This window comes from Silene latifolia, chromosome 7 (assembly GCF_048544455.1).
Source record: "Silene latifolia isolate original U9 population chromosome 7, ASM4854445v1, whole genome shotgun sequence".
NCBI lineage: Eukaryota > Viridiplantae > Streptophyta > Magnoliopsida > Caryophyllales > Caryophyllaceae > Silene > Silene latifolia.
The window spans coordinates 13,883,657-13,905,573 of NC_133532.1; the positions used below are offsets into that span (position 1 = coordinate 13,883,657).

At 36.3% G+C, this 21,917-nt stretch overlaps 3 protein-coding genes across 3 annotated transcripts; all 3 read left to right on the top strand.

Annotated features, from left to right (window-relative positions):
• The first annotated feature begins 1,449 nt into the window (after nt 1–1,449).
• On the top strand, nt 1,450–4,617 carry LOC141591798 (uncharacterized). Its single transcript, XM_074412273.1, has 3 exons — nt 1,450–1,955; nt 3,875–3,996; nt 4,199–4,617. Exons 1-3 carry the CDS (start codon nt 1,610–1,612, stop codon nt 4,313–4,315), a joined length of 585 nt encoding a protein of 194 aa, XP_074268374.1. The 5' UTR covers nt 1,450–1,609; the 3' UTR covers nt 4,316–4,617.
• Nucleotides 4,618–6,965: 2,348 nt separating this feature from the next.
• On the top strand, nt 6,966–12,648 carry LOC141591799 (cyanidin 3-O-glucoside 5-O-glucosyltransferase (acyl-glucose)-like). Its single transcript, XM_074412274.1, has 13 exons — nt 6,966–7,328; nt 7,723–7,786; nt 8,472–8,524; nt 8,754–8,829; nt 8,928–8,999; nt 9,093–9,180; nt 9,308–9,563; nt 9,656–9,771; nt 9,940–10,160; nt 10,509–10,537; nt 10,637–10,730; nt 12,102–12,204; nt 12,324–12,648. The coding sequence occupies exons 1-13, from the start codon at nt 7,188–7,190 to the stop codon at nt 12,571–12,573; spliced, it is 1,563 nt and encodes a 520-aa protein (XP_074268375.1). The 5' UTR covers nt 6,966–7,187; the 3' UTR covers nt 12,574–12,648.
• A 2,294-nt stretch (nt 12,649–14,942) lies between these two features.
• On the top strand, nt 14,943–21,688 carry LOC141591801 (uncharacterized). The gene is made up of 4 exons (XM_074412275.1): nt 14,943–15,660; nt 16,730–16,902; nt 19,061–19,119; nt 21,068–21,688. Exons 1-4 carry the CDS (start codon nt 15,507–15,509, stop codon nt 21,378–21,380), a joined length of 699 nt encoding a protein of 232 aa, XP_074268376.1. The 5' UTR covers nt 14,943–15,506; the 3' UTR covers nt 21,381–21,688.
• The last annotated feature ends 229 nt before the right edge of the window (nt 21,689–21,917 follow it).

The window sequence follows — 21,917 nt, forward strand, 5'->3', positions numbered from 1 at the left end:
GTCAACCACTCTTTTCAGGGAATGATTACTAGAAATCATAAATAAGTACGTCGTTTTTTAAGTTTGATGTCTACACCTTTTCAAACCAGTATTTCAGAACGTGTTGTCTTAGTGTATTGTGTTACTACAATTTGTATGTCAATGGAATAAATATGAGGAGAAAGTAGATCAACTCATAAATTCAACATTGTTGAACATGAGCATATGCCCATGTACTTTAGAACCGACGTATGTGGTCATTGTATTCAACATCTTATGATGTGTTAAATTCGCAATGGTAAAGCAATGACGAGATACAAACGATCATGATTCACATGATCGACTCTTACTAAGTGACAACTAAAATTTGAATGAATATAATCGAAAACATACGAAAGTGAAATTATTGAAGGAATATTTTTTCGTAGGAATTAGAGTTTTCTGAAACTTATTCAAATTTCGATATATAGATGAAATTTTCAAAGGTTATATAAAAAAAAACACTAGTTATTTATATTTAAAAAAAACAAGGGTGTTTAATTTAGGCACTACATACATCAATACTAGAATTGATTCATGGTGACTATTTCAAGACGAAGATGAAACTTATGTTGAAACTTTCGTTTTTACAAAACAACCATAAATTTACTTTATTTATCTTCATTTCAAACCTTTGTAATTAAAGGTTTTAAAACCAATAATGGGCACCAACATTAACCATCACTAAACACCCGCATTAATAAGAGGTGGTTAATCAATATGCACCGAAAATAACGGCCGCGGGTTCCCTCGTTACCAAAAAAGGAAAAAAAAAAGAGGTGGTTAACCTAGTGGATCGCCCACTCTAAAATATAATAATATGGCCGCCTCTCCCCTAGTCATGCCTAATCGTAAAAAGAGTCACAAGTCTGGCTAGATCCCTCTCTACATTACACTCTAATACCTCCTTGATACTAGTATGTCTTAAGCAAACTTAACTAAGGCCCAAGGGTGTTTAAATCACTTAGCAACGACATTAACCATTATTGAACACCTGCATGATAAAAGGGGGCTAGCCTATGGGTAAGCCCATTTGGGCAATCCGTCTGCCTCTTTTTTGACATGTCAGAAATGTCCAACTTATTCCAATCGAAACGTGAGCTGAGATACGGTCATGCATGTGCAATCCCGACCTAGTCTGCACCTCCTTTGAGCTAAGGGTAAGGTGAAGCAGCCCGTAGAAAGCACGATCCATGGTCACCCACTCACCCCTACACAATAACCTCTTCTCTTTTTCATAGAATTGGGTAATGAAAAAATTTTCAAAGCCCATATTGATAATTTTTATTAATTTTAAACTTGACTTAAAATTATTTATCGAAAATGCCTACCTTATTTTAACAAATTAATATAGACAAACATAACATTATGTTCCTTTCTTTTTTCCCTTTAACAAGTTTTTTTGTTGTTTAGACAAAAGAAATTCGGAGGGTAAATGTGGAATTTCCCTTCTGTAAACTATCATCCATGGAGACCTACTACTTAAACCCCTTCTAAAACCCTAATAATTTCCCCCAAAAACAAACCCTAATTGTTTCCCCAAATCAATCCCTAACCCACACAAACCCAGAAAAATCAATCGAAATCACAAATGGGTAGATCAAGAAGAAAGTACAAAGCATCAAGAGCTAAAGTACAAGTAGGTCTTCCAAAGAAGAACCCTAAAATCGTGAAACCAGCATTCAATTTACCCCCAAAATTGCGCGCACTTATCGATCCTTTAGGCGTTAAATGGGACGCACAAGGCAGCGTTATTTCCAATTACAAGCAATTCGGCATTGTTTCGAACCCTAATTTGCTCGGTGTTAGATGCCGCACTTCGCACATGATTGAGAGTGATTCTCTTCAAGTCCCACCTCCGCGTCCTGAAGATCCTGCTGACATTAAGATTGATGAATTTGCGCCTATCGATTCCGGCAGTGACCTCGAAGAAGATGGTTAGTTTCGATAATTTATTGTGAGACCGTCTCTTATTTTTGATTTTGGGATATCTGGAAACAGTCTCTTTGTGTTGCTAACATACGAGTCACGGGACACTGGAAATAATTTGTTTGATGTGCATTTTGTGTAGTTTTTGTGCTAGGAATATTTTAAAGTTTTGATTTTTATGCTTCTTCCTAATCATTTGTTTACCTCGGATTAAAACATTTATCGCGGAGAATTAAAAACTAAACAAATCATTGGTACTAAATACTCCCTCCGTTCCGGTCATTTGTTGTCATTTGGTTTTGGCACAAAGACAAGGAAAGAGGAGAGAGCCAATTACTAAATGACATGTGGATGAAATTGAGGGTGAATGATCAAATTGTTCATCAAATGCAATCCTAAAATAGAAAGGCAACAATTGAGTGAGACACCCTAAAATGGAAAAGGACAACAAATGACGGGGACAGATGGAGTAGTACAGAGTATATAATACTCGTCATAGTTTAAAATGCCGCATAGGTGTAAGGTTGCGTAGCAGACAACCAAAAGTCTTGAGGGACTTGGTAATGTTGTTGCTGTCTTATCGTACCAGACGACTAAAAGTAGCGATGCTAAACGCTCTAGGGTGTTTAGTTGTTAATATGTTATCTATGAATGCTAAATTTGGGAAGCGTAGAGTAGTAGTTCCATGATTACATTTCTTGGTTTAGTAGCGCCCGGATTTGTAGTTAGTGTGGGAACAAATGTAAGGGATCGAATGAGTAATACAGGGAATTCTAAATAGGAATCGGAGAATTTGACTAGAATGTTCATTGTCGGGGTGGCTCCGTTGATATTTGGTAGTAATGAAATGGTGGTGTAACTGTTGATGTGGGCATAACATTAATTATGAACAGGAGGAGTATGATCTTTTCACTCGTTCTGCGTACATGATTCTTTGTCTTGGTTTTGTTTTGCTGTATGGAAGTGGAGATGGGCTGTCGGCGATCTAGGTTCATGTAACCGACTTTGGCGATTGAACTCAGCAAAGTGAGAAGTGTATACAGTTTAGCGATTTGGTTTGTGTATATTTGCTGGGTAGCTGATAATTTGATTACTGGTTTATGTTATTGCTTATTGAGGAGCATGGATTGGTGATTTCCTTTACCAATCCGACACCTTTTTTGTTACTCCTTTCAAATTTTAAGCCATACTGTTAAACATCTCTCTCACTTTTAAATGCTCTAAAATTTCAAATTTATGAAAAAGTTTTTGTCTTACTAATGTGTACTCGTGCATGTATTTCATATTTCAGAATTGAGTCCCACTTTTGTCAAAAGTTGTGCCATTCCGACAAAAAGTGGTTAAGTTTCTAAAACCGTATCTCTGTTGTAAATTTTGTACTCCCTTTTAGAAGGCTTAATGCTCTGATCTTGGGCATGGCTTAGGGGAACTGGTGATCAAATGGTGATGTGTATCTTTTCAATATGAGTCTTACTCTGCGTTTCTTTTCAATAACATCACAGCTTGACAACGTAAAGGCTGGATATGGATCAAATGGCTTAACTGCTTAATATATTTGTTTGATGGCCTATCTAATCCACATGATGTTGGAAATCCTAGGAATTAAGTAAACAAGTTCTTGTTTGGCTGCCAATATTTTTGGGAAGTAGAACACCCCATGAATTTTTACATGAATTGCAATTCTCTTATCGCAACTAAACAACTTTTGTCCAATTCACGGGTCATGTGTATTTAAAAGCTTTTGATCTCATCTTCCCATAGCGAATCAAACAAGCACTTAGGTGTTGTTAGATAAGAGCTATTAGTATTTCTGGGTTCTTTTGCAGTAACCATTTATAAGCATGTCTTTTCACCATCAACAAAATCGAGTCGTATAATACTGTAATGAGAATGTACACTAACACACACATTCTTGACGTTTCATTAGACCTCAAAACAGCCCTCGGGAAGAAGCGCAGGGATGGCAAACGAGCACCATTACAGCCATTGACAGCTATGCAGCGCGTCCATATGCAACCCTTAATTGAAAAATATGGAGATGACTACGAGGTATGATGTGAACAACTTTATTAACGTAAAAGATGTATATGGTTCAGTCTTGTCTACAAGACCAACCAATTAACCCTATAATTAATTGCGTTATTCATAACAGAATTTGTGAGAGCATGTAATACAAGACTTATGATTAATAACTTGCTGGGTTTTTGAATAATTACCCCACGACCTTACACAACTTTCTTGTTTTATGCAGAGCATGTTTAGGGACACAAAACTGAATGCCATGCAGCATTCGATTGCCACACTGAAGAATTTATGCCAAAGATACCACCATTGTAAGGACAAAAATCCTTTGATTCAAGGCAAGTGAAGGCTAGTCACTCAGCAGCAAAATGGCGTTGGTAATTTCTCAAGCAGATTGCAACTCCATCTGTTAGTTCCTATCTTACTCCGATATTCGTCAGAGAGACTTCTTGTATCCTTTTATATAGCACTTTCATTATGTAATTTCATAGGCAAGTGAATTATTGTCAATGACTGCTTTATACATGGATTGCATTCGATCATCAGCGACGTTCTGGAGAGAAATGCTTTCTCTGTGGCTTTTCTCTCATGGTTGCTGTTTTTGTTCTTTATGCTCAAAAGTACTGGCAATTTTTTTTTGAACTGTGATGTGATTGTGCAAGATCCTCTGACATGACTGTGGGCTGTAGCGCAGTTGGGCAAAGCCAGTCCCTACCAATATTGGTCATTCGTAAACACTAGTTGACGGTTTTACATAGGTGCTATTGTAATTGGCAAACTGGTCTTAAGAACGGTAAATTTGTCATACGAACATGGAGTAATATTGACCGGGACAAAGTAATATGGATCCTCTCAATCGCTGGATCCATAGTCTTCGTATCAAAAACAAATGATCATTGGTGGTTTTACATAGGTGCTATTGTTAAATAGCGTTTACAAGGTTCCGGGACACCAGAGAATTTAACTTTTCGTGTATTTTGTCCAATTTTAATGCCAAAAACAAATTGTAATTTTTATGCAAGTATGTTTAACATTTTTATCGCCACCTCGGAATTTTTTTATAGACCCGTCATTGATGAGTTATGACTACTATACTGCAAGTTTAAGACGATCGAATGGCTAATGGGTTTTAATTGAAGTTATGGGCTATTTAAAAATTATAATTATAATCTTATTATGATACCGTCTCATTAGGTCAACAGGTATCTTATTACTAATATCCTAATGTGTTGTACGGAATGATATGGTTACTTTACCCGAGTTCAAGTCTTGTAAAATTGTTTTTTTTTTTTTTTTTTTTTTTTAAAGTTTGTTCTAGTCAATTGTTTATTTTCGATTATAATATTTACTAGTTTTAAACCCGTGCAAAATTGCACGGGTATGTATTTGGGTCAGAATTAATGTTTTTTTTATGTATATTTCTTTTTGCATTTCTATTGTATCTATCATTGTCACCTACCAATTTCGGTGTCTTGTGGTGATAGTTCGGATCCGAGTTTTATATTCCAAGTATATATGCCGTTATTATTGTTTTTTGAAAAAAAAAAAAAAAAAAAAATTGTACCCTGTACTTTTAAAAAATTACGTTATGATTTCGTGGTACAATAATATTAACAAAAATACATGTAATTCATTTTTGTAATTCATTTCCGTTGTATGTTCGATCCCGTATATAACTGTAATTCCTTTCTGAAATTATGTAATTTTATTGTGTAATTTTGTTTTAAAAATTATGTAATTTAATCACATTTACTCGCATTTGTAATTAATTCTGCGTAAATGTTATGCATTTTCTTTACACGGAACGTATAAAATTTTATCATAATATTAATTCGAAGAAGTATTCTATAAGATGATTTTATATAATTTGTTGCATTTTAATTTATCGCGTGTTTGAAAAGACGGATATCTTAATAATTAAATACGCCAGACACCTTCGGCCCCACTATAACCTAGATTTTCCAAAAAAAAAAATTGCATTTATGACGCGTGGCCAGTATTTGTCTGATGAGTATTTCTTGAATTTATATAGATAAGATTTCGGAAGAATTCTAGAGCAAACCGATAATAACAGCTTAAAATACTTATAGCGACACCGGAATAAAATTTTCTGTCTGTCACCGCATAGGAGTAAGGAAACGATAAATTGTGTGTGTCTGGCATTTCTCCGAGGGTTGCTGTTTTTGTACTATATCTGCTCAAAAGTAATTGCAAATTTTTGTAGAAAAATAATGTGTTTGTGTTAATATAGAATCCTCCGGCATGACAGATTGACAGTGGTCCAATTTGGGCAAAGCCAGTCCCTATCAACAACATTGCTTATCGTTTTCTTCTACCGGACCGTCTTTCTTTATACGATTATTTTCGCCTGAAATCTTCAGATGGAATATATGTAATTCATTTACAGTTAAATGTCACCCAGTTTAAAGTATTTTATCATAAAAATGCGATGTAGTTGAAAACTTGAAATGACCACATTTTACCATATAAGGTCATATAAGGCCTTCTGAAGGCTAATCCGTCTGAAATAAGAATTAATGTTCTTCTCTGATTTGTCTAAATATATTTGTCGTCTTATCCTTTCGGAATCCTCTATACCTCTCAACTTTAGAAGGTGAAATTGATCATTCAAGAAGACCCATAAGATTTCTTTTCATATATCACTTTTTTAAAATGCTCATCGTTTATCATAAGATGGTCACTCTTCATCGATCACACGCCACACGATACAATGATCGTATACAATTCACATTTTTATTGCTGGGAATACCACCACTGATGAAGATAATCAAATTATCTTTCAAGTGCCTTTTCTAGAGGGTACAATCATCAATAGTAAAGATTAGAAGCAAAAAAAAAGTAATAAAAAAAAAAGAAAAAAAAAAAGAAGAAGGTGCGTGTAGAAACGCAAATTCTCCCTTGTGACGGGTACTATTCCGTCACAAACACTCTTCACATTTGCGACGGGCCAAATGTGACCAGTTTTTGAGAAAATGTGAGGTATGAACTACTCGTTCTGTCTTAGTCAATTTTTATCATTTTTTTTTTTTTTTTTTTTTTGTATACGTTTGTCAAAACTCATTTCATTTCGTTAATATCTTTACTTCCATGAAGTATTCTCTCCGTCCCAGTTATTTAATTGGTTTATCCACTTTATATAAGGAAGAGAAGGAGGGAGAGTGAGTGAGTGAGTGAAGAAGAAAGTAGTAAGGGAAGACATGGTATTCCTCAAAGTAGTATTATGGTTTGCTGTGGTATCATTGTTATCAAACAACGTTTACGGTGCCGATACCGTTACGTTTGAACGACGCGACTTTCCTTCTCATTTCATTTTTGGTGCTTCTACCTCTGCTTATCAGGTACTCTCATCTCCTTCTTGTCCTTGACTTTTTTTTTTTATCGCGTAAATCATTTGAAATCGTTTTAAGCTTATGACCTTTTCTTACATGTTACTTGGTTTATTGACTATATTGTAAGCTTAAAACGTTATCTATAGAGAATATTCCAGTCTTCCTAATTAAGTTAGTTAGGAAGACTGGAATATTCTCTATATTATCGTTATATATAGACGTTATCTTTATAGGGGTCCTGTGACGCATTAGAAAATTGGTCCGATATGGGTCTAACATATGTGGTGTTATTTTTGGGTAACTTCATGAAAGGACTCGTACTATTATAGTTGGTGGAGACGCTCTAAATATGGCAACTTGATAATTTGTTCTAGTTTCTGAAGTCGTTTTACGTGTGATGAAGGTGGAGGGAGCGGCTTTCGAGGATGGAAGGACACCGAGTATTTTTGATACTTTTGCTCACTCGAGTTAGTCACATTTCCTTTATGCATCAATACTCATCCTGCGCGCTTTCTCTAATTTTCTGAAAGATTGAGAAATCTGTACACGGTATCGCTGGCAATTAGATGAGTGGGACCAAGATTGAGAGCATACTGAATGATTGATGAGTCGCACCAAGATTGAGAAATCTGTACACGGTATCGCTGAATGATTGAGAAATCTGTACATGGTCTGAATAACCTGAATTTTTATGGCTTGGCTAACACAAATTCTCATTATAGACGGGCACTATCCGTCTATACGTATAGACGGATACCATTTCCCCTCACAAAATACCCATTTGCCATAAAGTGAAAAGCACATGGGGGTGCCCCACCTTGTCCCCCCTACCCATTTTATTAGAGGTCTTTACCCGTCTGTTCGCCCCACCCGTCTATAACAAGACCTATTGCTTAGCTAATTAGTTTGTTTGAATACCGGAATCAGATGTAGATATGAGCGTTCCATGTTTTTTAGCAGACGAGAAACATGTTGGTTGTAACCTACTAGTGCTTTCTTGTACTGATTGCTCATGTTTTCTGGTGAAAGAGTAACGAAAAACCAAAGAACGCGTTAACGAATAGAAGAAACCAGTAAGGTGATAGTTGAGGACCAACTATTATATTTATTCTTATTAATTTTCTCCTTTTGATACTCTTTGTTGGTTTTCAGATCCTAAGCCGGGAAATGGAGATGTAACATCTGACCAGTATCACAAATACAAGGTGACTACTCTGTATTTTTTATATGTTATACTCAGGTTAGGTAAACAAATGACCGGGACAGAGGGAGTATATTTATATGTTATACTTAGGTTCATTACTCATAACCATTTAACCCTATAATTGTTTTAGCAATAGTATGTAATGTTTTACTTTGGTTTCACATGTGAGTCGATCTTATACAAAGCTCATAGTAAAAAGTTATACTCATACATTGTTTATCATATGATAGGAAGATGTAGAACTGATGGCCGAAACAGGATTGGATGCTTATCGGTTCTCCATATCCTGGTCAAGACTGATACCGAGTATGAACAATCATATACACTCGTCTTTAGAATACTTATACGGAGTATAAATTACGCTACAGTATCTTTTAGTCTAAGTATTTTCTATTTATCTTCAGATGGCAGAGGACCTGTTAATCCAAAGGGTTTGGAATATTACAATAACCTCATCAATGCACTCATAACCAAAGGTAATAAAAAGTTCACTGTATCATTCTTACATATACTGCTCGAGATTTCGTTTTAGAATGATATTTTCTTTCTTGGTCAATTTTAATGTACAGGAATCCAGCCACATGTTACATTGATTCATTCAGATACACCTCAGGTACTTGAAGATGAATACGGGGGATTTGTTAGTCCAAGGATTATGTATGTTCCTCCCGTTGTCTTGTTTACTCGATGATTTAAAGGATTTTGTTATAATAATACTGCGGCTAGTAACATATTTCATGCCGTGAGTGAAGAGTTGCTGACAGACATTGATCTATGAATGCAGAGAAGATTTTGTGGCATACGCTGATGTTTGCTTTAGAGAATTTGGTGATCGGGTTTTACATTGGACAACGATCAATGAGGCGAATATATTCATTTTTGGTGGTTATGATGTCGGAAATTCACCCCCTTCTAGATGCTCTTTCCCTTTTGGAATTAATTGTACGAAAGGAAACTCAATGTTAGAGCCGTACCTTGCAGCTCACCATTTGTTGCTTGCTCATGCATCAGCTGCAAGGCTGTACAAAGATAACTATAAGGTACTCCGTTTGTAAGATTATGAACTCCGTCAACTATTTATTCCCTATAACACAAATTCTAATATGCGAACTTTTGTAATATTACTATTCAGGGAAGACAACATGGATTTCTAGGATTCAGTTTGTACGCGTTTGGTTTTATTCCTTTCTCGAATACCACAGAGGATGTTACTGCTGCGCAACGCTCCTATGATTTCTTTATAGGCTGGTGAGTTTCAAAATTAGTTGACAACCAAGTAGTGTTTGTCCAGTGGTAGCCGGGTTAAACCTTGAAACTTGCAGAAATGCAGGAGTTGAGAGGTCCCGGGTTCGACTACCAGTTGGGGCGACCTGGTTTTTCCGTACTACAAGGTAAATGCATTTCATTTGGTTTCAGGTTCATGGAACCCCTGATGTATGGAGACTACCCTGCAATAATGAAGAAAAATGCTGGCTCCAAACTTCCCGGGTTCACTCAAAAGGAAACCGAGTTGCTGAAAGAATCATTCGATTTTATTGGACTAAACTACTACGCCGTCATTAGGGTTAAAGACAATTCTGAAAAGCTCAACAAGGAAGCCAGAGATTATCTGGCTGACCAGGCAACATCATGGTCATGTATGTCTCTCAGATTTTTCACAACTCATATTTTCTGAGACGATGATGAAAACAACATCATCAAATTACTTCAATGCCTCAGTGACTCCCACTCGTGGAAGGGTGAGGCCGTGAGGAGATCTGTTGTACGCAACCTTACTCCCATGTAATTTAACACACAGAGACTGTTTCGGAGATAATGACAACAACATTACCCTAATGCATCAATGACTCCCGCCTGAGACAGGATAAGGGAGTCTGATGTAAGTAGTCTTACCCCTGTGGGTTCTCGACATTATGATAAGAGACGGACATGTGCATTTATTACGCATTTTTGTGTAAAACTGCTTACATTTGAACTTGTCACAGATTTAGAAGGCAGTGATCCATTTAGTGGGGTGAGGACTTTTGTTTCAGTTTCTCAATTATCAACTGGTTTTTAATTCTTAATTAAATTCTTTTATCTAACTTACTTTTCTTCGACTTGGTTCGTCTAGAATCCATTTATCAATACACCATGGGGACTCCAAGGAGTACTGGAGCATTTCAAGCAAGCATATGGCAATCCTCGTATCTATATCCATGAAAATGGTTCGTCGATCTCTTGGTGTCTCTTTACTCTAATACAATATGAATTTATTCACTGCAACCTACTGAATAATTGCTTTTCATCTTGGGTTAGTCGGAAACAGCCTCTTTCTGTTGCTAGCACAAGGGTAAGGTTGCGTGTAAGCCATTGAGGCAATGGTGGTAATGTTGTTATTGTATCATTTTTTCTCGAGCCGTACGAGGAGAAAACTTCCTATACGTTTCCAAGGGGGGTTAAATCTATCCCAATGAGCCGTCTATCGAATCGTTGCAATTGATGTTCGGTCCCGAAGAGAGGGAAGAGATCTGCAGAAAGTAGGTTTTTATGATCCGATAAAAAATCAAACTTATTGGTTGGGCCATGGGGGTGAAGGTGGTGGTTTGGGATGATTCGGTTTGCTGGATTGTGAGTTCGTGGCGGATTAACTTCTCGTGAAATTCCGAGAAGGTAATCGGGGTGTCTCGGGCATTGACCGCATCAATGACGGATTGATACGATGAGGGCAAGCCGTCAATGATGTGGTCGGTAACGTCTTCTTGGGAGAGAATAGTACCAAGAAGAGCGAGGTCATCAACAGTAGCTTTGATTTTGTTTAGGTATTCAGTGATGGAGGAGGTGCCTTTGGTGGTGTGTTTGAGTTTGTGACGGAGTTGTTTGATGTGACCACGAGACGGACGAGCGTAGGATGACGCAAGGGCATCCCACGCATCCTTGGTGGTGGCCAATCGGTTGAGAATTGGGTGATGGAAGGGGTGAGTGTGCTTGCCACGAGACCGAATAGAGTCGATCTTCAGGAACCAAGTATTGTACGCAGGATTTGGAACGGGTTGTTTATCTTTTTCCTCCAGAAATTTTGGTGGAGGAGGGCGCCATCAATGAAGGAGGACGAGATCATAACCTTGTAGTAGCGCCTCAAACCGAATGCGCCCTTTGTTGATAGTTGGATCCATCAAATTTTGTGACGGCATGAACATTGACGAGGATGAGCGGTTTGGTAGGCTCAGAATTGTTAGGAATGGTGTGTGTCGACATTGCGAAGGGAGGCAAAGGGACACGAGTTGTGTTGGAATTTTTTTTTTTTTTTTTGTTGTATTTTAGGGTTGGGTATGGAGATCGAACCTTTCTCCTGATACCATGTAAGTTATATTATTAATGTGATGAGTTACAAGATGAAAGGTACATATGTATATATAGCTAAGCAGGATGTTAGTTACCTATATCTAAGGGATTAGATTCCTAGTATGAGTCTAATAATAAGGAGAAGATAAAACAAACTTTGACTATAGCTATACAAGATATACGTAGGATGTAAATCAGTTGCTAATAATTGTACCTACTGAATAATTGCTGTTGTGAATGGAACAATTTGTCAGGCCAACTCAGTGATCACAGTACTGACTACGATACATTACTAAACGACCAATCGCGTGTAGAATATTTGCAAGGTCACATTGGAGCTGTGCTTGATGCAGTAAGGTAAAGTTCCTAGACCTACACTTCAATTTATATATACCATGTTAGGTGTATTAGTATTATCGTTAACCTTTCATTCGCATTCGCATTCGATCGAAACCATGTTCTAAAATTATTTGCAGAAACGGGTCAAATACGCAAGGATACTTCGTTTGGTCGTTCTTAGACATGTACGAGTTGATGTTCAGGACCAAATTTACCTTTGGCCTATACTATATTGATTTCAATGACCCGAAATTGACCAGACATCCCAGGCTCTCCCAAAGATGGTACTCCAGGTTTTTGAAGGCCGGAAAAGTGAGCATTGCTCGACAAAATACCTCCGCCACCTCGAGAAGAAACCCTCGTGTCCTAGGCCTTAACTCTTCCTAAGGATTCGAGTCTCATATTTTTTGAAATATATCAAATTCATTACATAGTTTCTGAAAATAATGCCTACTGTTTTGGCTACTTATGATCTTTACAGCTGTTTAGTGCTTTGATAATATCTGTATTTTATTGAATTTTGTATTATGCAAATTTAAGACAAAGATACCCAAAGTTTCTGACTTGTGAGGACAGTTAGGCAGTAAGAACCATCAAAACATTTGGCCTTATTTTGTAATCCCGCTATTCTTGCTTGTAACGAAAAAATAGTCCTTATAATCATAACCGCTATTCTTGCTTGTAATGAAAAAGCACTTGTGACATCTTACAACAACCTTTATTTTTTATCATTATTTAAACCAGTTGTGAGACGTCGCAAGCTTGCGACGCTTCACAAATGAGAATCTGTGTAATCTTAAATGGCTTGATGTTGAATCGGTAAATGAAATGTTTGTTTTCTTTAATCTGTTGCACCTCATGATGTCAAGTGTATCCTCTCTATTTCCTCCCCTTTTCATTTTCTCTCAACGGTTTAGGTGTTATTTCAAAACGATCTACTATTCATATTTTTTTAGTGATGGATGATAATGTGTAGGTGAAACAATATGGAGTGTATAAAATTGATGCTATGATCCTAAGTATTCCGTACCCCGCATGAAGCCTATATAGATATACATTGTTTCTACTTTCTAGTTTAAGATTTGTTTAGGTTGGCGGTGGAAACACTCTTATAATTTGCAGTCGCAGTATTATTATTCCCTTAAATGCACGCACCATGACAAAGTAAATGTATTTTTTTTTTGTTAACCAGTTAAATATGACATGTAAAGGTTGAATTTTATCTTTAACTCGTTTACAAAACACTACGCACATCCCATTTAAAAGTGGAACTTCATCAATAGTTTTGTTAGAATATTCGCTTGAAAAAAAAATGAATTCCGCCTTTCTTATTAACTAAGAGGTTAAATACTACTTCCTCCGTTCTTATATGATGTACCCATTTATTGAATATATGAGTGTAATATTTTAATAAAATGGGTATGTAGACACCGAAATTTTATATTTTGGTATCTATTTATTTTATAATATATTTTGTATTTTAGAGATAATTATCAGAAAATATTGTGATAATATCTTAGAATATTCTAGAATATGTTGTCTTGCCCTCCAAGCTACTAGACTATAAATACAGCTCTTGTGTTTAGGGTTTAAGAGGAGAGCATAGATGGATTAAGTCTCAAACGACCCCGTCTTCCTACTACCAAATTGTAGGTAGGATGGAATAAGTCACAAAAAGACCCCATCTTTTCTCCCTACGAGATTAAGTCGATAAGACCCTCGTAGCCCTATCAAAACCCTAAATCCTTAGAGATGGAATCAAGAGAGTTACGGAAATTGTAACCCTTAATCTTTCAATAATAAAATTCTTGTTCTCCGTATTATTTTTGTTCCTCTTTATTTATTATTGCAGGTTCAATTTTTATGGTTTACAAATTGGCACGCTCGGTGGGACGATTTTCGCTCTTCATCTCCATTCTCAAGGGTCAAATTCAGTAGCAGATTCGAGACAAAGTTGCAACCGACATCAAAGTCTCTACAACCAGTCTCGAGGGGGCATTTGTAGACACCGAAATTTTATATTTTGGTATCTATTTATTTTATAATATCTTTTGTATTTTAGAGATAATTATCAGAAAATATTGTGATAATATCTTAGAATATTCTAGAATATGCTGTCTTGCCCTCCAAGCTACTAGACTATAAATGCAGCTCTTGTGTTTAGGGTTTAAGAGGAGAGCATAGATGGATTAAGTCTCAAACGACCCCGTCTTCCTACTACCAAATTGTAGGTAGGATGGAATAAGTCACAAAAAGACCCCATCTTTTCTCCCTACGAGATTAAGTCGATAAGACCCTCGTAGCCATATCAAAACCCTAAATCCTTAGAGATGAAATCAAGAGAGTTACGGCAGGTTCAATTTTTATGGTTTACAGGGTACATCATATTAGAATGGAGGAAGTACTACTCACTCGGTAGTCACTAAAACTCGAAAATTTAATCATCGACTAAGTCTTGTTCTTTTGAACTTAATTTCAATTCAGTTGAGCTCAGTTTCATTCAGTTCAGTTCAGCTCATCTCTTTATAACTCCTATTTCAGTTTTGTCAACTCTCAGTTCAGCGCCATTCAGTTTAGCTCAATACTGTTCAACTCTTTTCAACCGAAAAGACCAAGACCTAAATCCAAATACATTTATCATTATTTATATACAGAAAACAGAAACATAAAAATATCTCGCCGAATCGTACACGATGGATGGTCATTAACAAAAGTTATAAAATTATTAAATCCAACCTAAAGCCAAACACTTAGTTAGTTATACCAAATTGCAACCAAAAACACATCAAACATCAAACATTAGTTAGCTTTCCAACTTATCTGTCTATCATGTGATCCTTCTTTACAAATTACATACATACATCCACTCTAGTCTCTCTAGTTCTACTATACAATAACTACAACAATTAACAATTTGGGGAGACAACACCACGGAATGTACGCACCACGTAACACTACAGGTGTAATTCATACAAATTACATACATTACCCACAAGAAACGCATTAAAATTAATGCAACAATTTCTAATTTCATATACATAATTCCCAATTTCAAAGAGCTAAGAATAATAATAATAATAAAGAGAGAAATCAATCAAAATTAAGATAATAAAAAAAGGGTATAATTTTGATTGCTGTGTGTGATCATATTTCTGGGTATTTAACCCAGATTTTTTGATCCACAAGATTTTTTATGGTTTTTAAGAGTTGGGTTTTTCTGGGTTTGTGTTAAATTTGCTGTTTTTTGAGTGTGGAAGAAGAAAGTTGGGTGCTTTTTTTTGGGGGAAATTAAGAATTTTAAGGAAAAAGTTGTTGGAATAATGGAGAGGATGATTGAAGAAAGTGAAAATAAAGAGATTGATTTGAATGTTGAACCAGAATCAGGTGTACCATGTTCTATATGTCTTGATTTGGTGATTTATGATGGGGAAAGATCAAGGGCTAAATTGCAATGCGGACATGAATTTCATTTGGGTAATTTTTTTTTTTGCTCCATTTTTGTTTGTTTTCATTTGATTTTCCAATTTTGCTTGTTTCTGTGGATGATTGTTTTTTTGGTAGGTGGTGAGGATGATGAATTAGTGATATTGAAAATGTTTGAAGTTTGAGAATTGATTGTTGTAGTGTGTTTGATTTTGGTGGTGGTTTGGGTCAATAAGTTTGGAACTTTATTTTATCGCAAATTCTTGTGTAAGGCGGCCTTACAGGCTTACAGGAGTACATTGTAAACCAAGTTAGTTTGATAATTGCTTTTCGACTAATATGGATCATGATTTTTTTGGTGGTTGGAGCTGTTTTACACAATATTAATGTAAAACCGTCTTACAAGAGACTAGTTTCTGTATAGCATTGCTTAATTGAATGATTTATTTCAAATGCTGTTGAAAGTTGGTTTGTAATAATGTGTTGCATGTGTAAGCATCATCTTCCACACTGAAGCAAGGACTTGTTTCAGGTGTGTTGATGTTATGTCTGTTACATTATATCATGAGAAGCTTTTAGAGCTTAGGATTTCTGTCTGATGAGTTACAAGTATCGAATATCACATAGAATAAATGTCGCCATGTCATAGTTTTATTCTTGACATGAATCAACTTTGCTAAGCCTTAAAGCAATGACCATTGGGTTGTGAATTGTGATATGTACATGAGAAATTTGTCGGACTGTTTAGTTATCGTAAGTTCACTAAGTTTGCAAGGAATATTTGATCTTAGGAATGTAGTTATGCCAGGTTTGTGTGACTAAAAAAAAAGAATAAGTTCTGTCTGAATTTACTTCCTATGTTTTCAGTTCCTGACTGCATGCTTATGTTTTTGATTATATGCTGCTACGGAGTATCTTGCAATCTTGCATGCATAGCTAAATCATGCAGAAAATAGATTGAAATTGCATAAACTGCGAACATTATTCACGTTTCAACTGTGAAGTAATATTTGTTTGCTTAAGAGTTCGTATGCCTACTATTTCAAACAATTGCATGATTCAACAATCTTAATTGAATTGCATAATTTCTGACTCTTGTTCTTTGTCAATATCTGTGCAGACTGCATTGGTTCTGCCTTCAACATGAAGGGAACAATGCAATGCCCAAATTGCCGGAAAATTGAGAAAGGTCAATGGTTATATGCAAATGGTTCTACTAATTCATCTCTGGAGTTAAGCATGGACGATGCAGGCGTTGATAATTATCCCTTTTACTTCGGTTTTACTGAAATGGTAACTATTGATTCTTCTCCCCGTATGTGTTTTGCTGAGGTATTCTATTTGCTTAACCTATTTGTTTCCATCTTCAATGAAGATTTTGTTGAGAGCAGTAACATGTCGGAAACCATACCCTTTAGGACAGCGGGTAAATTGCCACAAGAACCCTATACTCCAAGTTATTTTTATGAGCTCGGACAGTTTCTGCAATCAAATACAGATGTGATTACTGGTTTGGTTGTTGATGGTAGTTGTTACACATACTTGCCTTTAGTTCTGTTGAGAGTTGTTGTGATAGGAAATAAAAATAGACATAATATAGTGGCCCTGTTTGGTAAACATTGGATTAATATTGGCAGAAGCAGGTTATGAAAGCGGGTTATAATTAGCATAAGTATTGACAGATCTGATTACCATATACAATTAGCAGAATTTGTTAAAGGTGTTTGGTAATCAGCCATTAAGATTAACAGATTGTTTCCGTCCTTTGTCAAATGACAGATAAGGACAGGAACAAATTATTGATTAAATATTGTTAACTTTTTCAAGGGTAAAAAGGTTTTAGAAAAAAACACAAAAAAAATCCTATTCTACTCATTCAATATGCCGGGGAAGCAGCATATTGAAAAATAGTAGAAATCAAATCTACTACTCCGTACTTGTTTAATACGGAGTATGTTGTTTACCAAACACCCATATTAGCATATTGGTTAGTCAAAGATGCCAAAAGCCCTTAATATGCTACACTTACCAATCCGCCGTTTACCAAATACCCCCTATTTGTTTTGTCGTTTACTCTATAAAAGGTACTTAGAATTCACTGAGAAGGATGGAGTAACAAATAGGGATACTTTTAGGACAAACCAAGATAGAAAATTGGACGATATTAGTAAAACGGCTGTGTCATGTTCCAACACTTTGTTTTGATGAGGAGACAGAGGGAGAACGTCTTGATTAATCATTACTGGACCTTTTAAGCGAGGAGATCTCCAATAGTTTTGATGATGGAGAAATTGTGGAAGATTGGAGCCCACAACAGAAGATTGACCCTTTTGTTTTAAGCTATTTGCAAGTCGAACTTTTTTGCAGGAGTATCTACCACACAAGTACACGGCAAATATATAGATGAAAATTGTTCGGTATTATCTGAACGTTCTATTTGGGGGACCCCGACTATTGTAGGACTTCACAGTCTTCTTGTTAGCAGAAGATTATGTAGCTACTTGTGTGAAGTTGGTGACTGTGGATGAGATCATATGTTTAGGATATCAACTTTTTTTTCTCCATCATAACAATTTAATCCAGTCTAGGTGGCTCATGTGATTGTCGAGATGAAGTGTCGAGAGCAGGCAAGCAGACTGTCTAATCTCTTGCTCTTTTATCAGCTCATATAAGAACATATTTTACTTTTCGAGGATAAAACATCATATTCCCATTTCCAATGGAGCCAGAAAGTCGGTATTTTTTCATTTTCGACTATTATGAAATAAATCTAAATGATAGTCTAAACTGACGACTATTATGTCTTTTCAAACACTAGGGGCTAGGGTAATGTTGCTCCCTTGTTATCCAGGCATAAAAGGCCAAACCGAACCTTATGGGCACATTATTATGATTAGCTAGATATAGAGAGACTCCTATTGTGATACTCGATAAATTTATAATATTGGGAATATCTCTTCATTTATGTTTGCATAGGGGGTATTTGATTAGGCTAAGATCTTACTTAATTTATGGTTAGGAGTCTAGTAATTTTTCACATAATTTATCATTTTCTTTTCTTGTTTGTCAAGTAGCTTTCAAGCAAGACATCCTAATTTTCTATGTATATTGCTAGTAGGTTTCTTACTTGGACTTTTTCTAAGAGTAAGTCTTCTAAGAGATTGTCTCGCGCTAAGATAATACTCCGTATGAGACATTTCCTATAACACACTGGTTGTTAATGCTTTTGAGGTCTTTTGATTGTAGTATTATGTTTTAACTATTCAATTTTTCATGCATTTAATAGATATCTAACTTTTAAAACTTCTTGATTCCTGAAAGTTTGCCTGCTTTTAGGTGGTGCATGCTTTGTGTTCTAGATGAAGTAACTTATGGAAATTTATGCACTCTGTTAAAATTAGTTCTCGAAATGATGGTGTCCCTCTAATTTAACCCTTTCTCGTTTTTGCAGCCCTATAGAGTTCATATTTGTCCTTTTCGAGGATTTTCACAGGTTCATCCATCGCCAGAGTAAGTATTACACAACTACACAAGTATAGATTGCCTTGCTAGTTATTTTTAGCAGCTTTTGCTTCTGCATGCCATGTCTCCCTCTTGTCGTCCAATGAGAAAATTTGAATACAAAATAAAAGAAATTAACCGTACATTATGCCTATGGTATTGTGTGGTATTGTGAGTATTGTCTATCACTCTATTGGCTTTAAATTCTGATTATCCGTTTCTGGTTCTATTTCGATATGTTACAACAACAACAATGTCTTAATCCCAAAATGATTTGGGGTTCACTGACATAAATCATCCTTTGAGATGGTCACTGACCAGTTGCACACCTAACAACAACAACAACATTACCCCAGTGCCTCAATGGCTCCTGCAATTTTCAAATTGCAGGGTAATGGGGGGTCGGATGTACGCAGCCTTACCCATGTGTTAGCGTAAAGAGGTTGTTTCCGAATGACTCAAGATGAAAATTGCGTCGAGAACTGCATTGAAGGACCGCTACTTCACAAAAGAAAGAAGCGCAGCCACTTTAGTGAGCCATTTTGATTTATTCCATTATAATCCATAACCAACACAATGAGAGAAAAAGATAAGGTAGAAAAGGAAAAGATAACTCCCGACACTCGTATCCTCATTTTAGGACAGGTCCATGTGCTAAAAATTGTAATCATACTGAGTCGCACACGTGGATATGTACTCGTGTGCGACACTCATACCCAAGTCAGATTAAGGGGTAATGTAAAAGGGCGGTTCATGAGTTCAATTAAGCCAAAAATGCTCAACATCCTAGGGCATACTAATGATGCTTGATCTTTCAAAGTGCCTAATATAAAGCACTTGATAATCTGCCGAAATTTGAGAATTGGTCAGTTTATATCTTCAAGTGATAGGCTGAAGGGTGGAGTAACTATCAGTTGACGTCATAGTCTTAAGGAAAATTTTTTATCAGTAAACTAAGGGCTTAAGGCCCTGTTCTTTTGGACTTAAAGTCACTTAATTTAAGTTCACTTCAGATCCTATAAGTTCAGTGCACTTCAGATCCTATAAGTTAAGTTAAGTTCAGATCAAATCCTATCCGGTCCAAAAGAAAAGGGCCTAATCTGTGTAATTTCTTCTAGTTTTGGTTTTTGATTGTGATTACTTCCCCACTAGCCAAGGAATAGCCAAGGAATTCAATTTTCTTGCTCAGCTTAAGCTGCTCTCTCTCTCTGCTTCTTTTGTAGTTTTCTTTGTCCGGTCCCATGTCTTTTTTCAAAGAATTAAGTATGTTTTTCGTTTCTAGACATTTTCGAATGAAGAAATATTTAGAATGTGGTTTATTCGGTATGTTAAAACATTTTTATTTTTCATGGAGACAAAACATTGCTTTAGTGCTAGGCATGGGTAAGCAATTTTGAAGGTTTTTGATAGGAAACTCAATTCACTGCGATGTTTCTTCAGTAGCTACCTTATTTTCTTTTTGGTATGTTTCTTTGATATCTTTCAGTTGGATTTTGAAAGACCAATTTTAATGTAATAGATAATTTCCATTTTGGTGCCGCAAGATTTCACTAAATTTCAATTTGGTGAAATTTCACTGAATTTTGCATAGACAAGCTCAACAATACTTCCTTTGTCCCGGTCATTTCTTTAGGTGGTGGGGTGTCTTGGTCATTTCTTTACGTGTCCGTTTTTGGTTTTAAAAGTTATCTTTTCTTCTCATGTGCATGTTGCTTTTTCACTTTTTGTATTTCTTAAAGCATACAACTCTCCTTTTCTTGGTCTTTTCACCAAAAGCAAACGTAAAGAAATGATTGGGACGGAGAAAATATGTCATTAGGTTGCAACTACTCATCCACACTACACAAGTAGGAGATTATTATTATACCTCGATGGATTCAATGTTTTCTTAAATCTTATGCCATTATAATCGAAACGAATTGAGAGTAGCTTATTTATGTCGATCTTATGTTGGTAGGTCAAGCCTCGGAATGATGAACACAATGACCCCCATGGTCAACCATCAACATCCCGGTGGAAGCAGCCCACACCCACATGGATGGCTCCAGTTTCATCATACTCCATTTCCGCATCACCCACTAGCATCAGGCTTACCTATGCCTATTGGGAATGCCGCTGGGAGATTCGACACTCAAAGAAACTTGCCAAGATTTGTATCACCCGGACGAGTTTACGATCCAAATGGAGGTTTCTCTCCCTATGGCGAAAGTCCTTTGAATTACTCCCATTCGTGGGTAAGCGATAATAATCCACATTTTCCGTTGCAATGATGGGTTGTATATATTGGAAGTGACCCCAAACTTAGCACATACTATGGTTAGTCTCATGGTCTTGGGTGCATTTTGCTCCGACTATGATGTTAATAGTATTCCTTGGCCATGAAAATGTGGACTTTGGTGTGGCATTTTATCTTTGGTTTCAGAGGTGTACGACCAAAAACGACGACTTTTCCCCCATGGTTCTGTACATTTAAGCTGAAACTTGATGTTTCCGTAACTAATGTAAAGAAGAGTAGCCCGGAATATGGGACAATTGTATGTGAACTATAAATGCTCATAAGCCAAGTTTTGTGAGAAACTCCTACATCATTCCGACAAAGCCTTTGCCAAGTATTATCGGCCTGTTTTTGGCCCTCGAAGACCTGTGACACTGACGTGTTTTGTTTCAATTTTGAATTAAACTAGTAAGACAGATCCAAATCATAAGGAGATTATGACCCGAATTTATAAAAGAATACTCCGTAATTATCAAAAGAACCCGTTTAACGTTAGACTGTAAATCACTTGGACTAAGGTATGTCGTGTCAC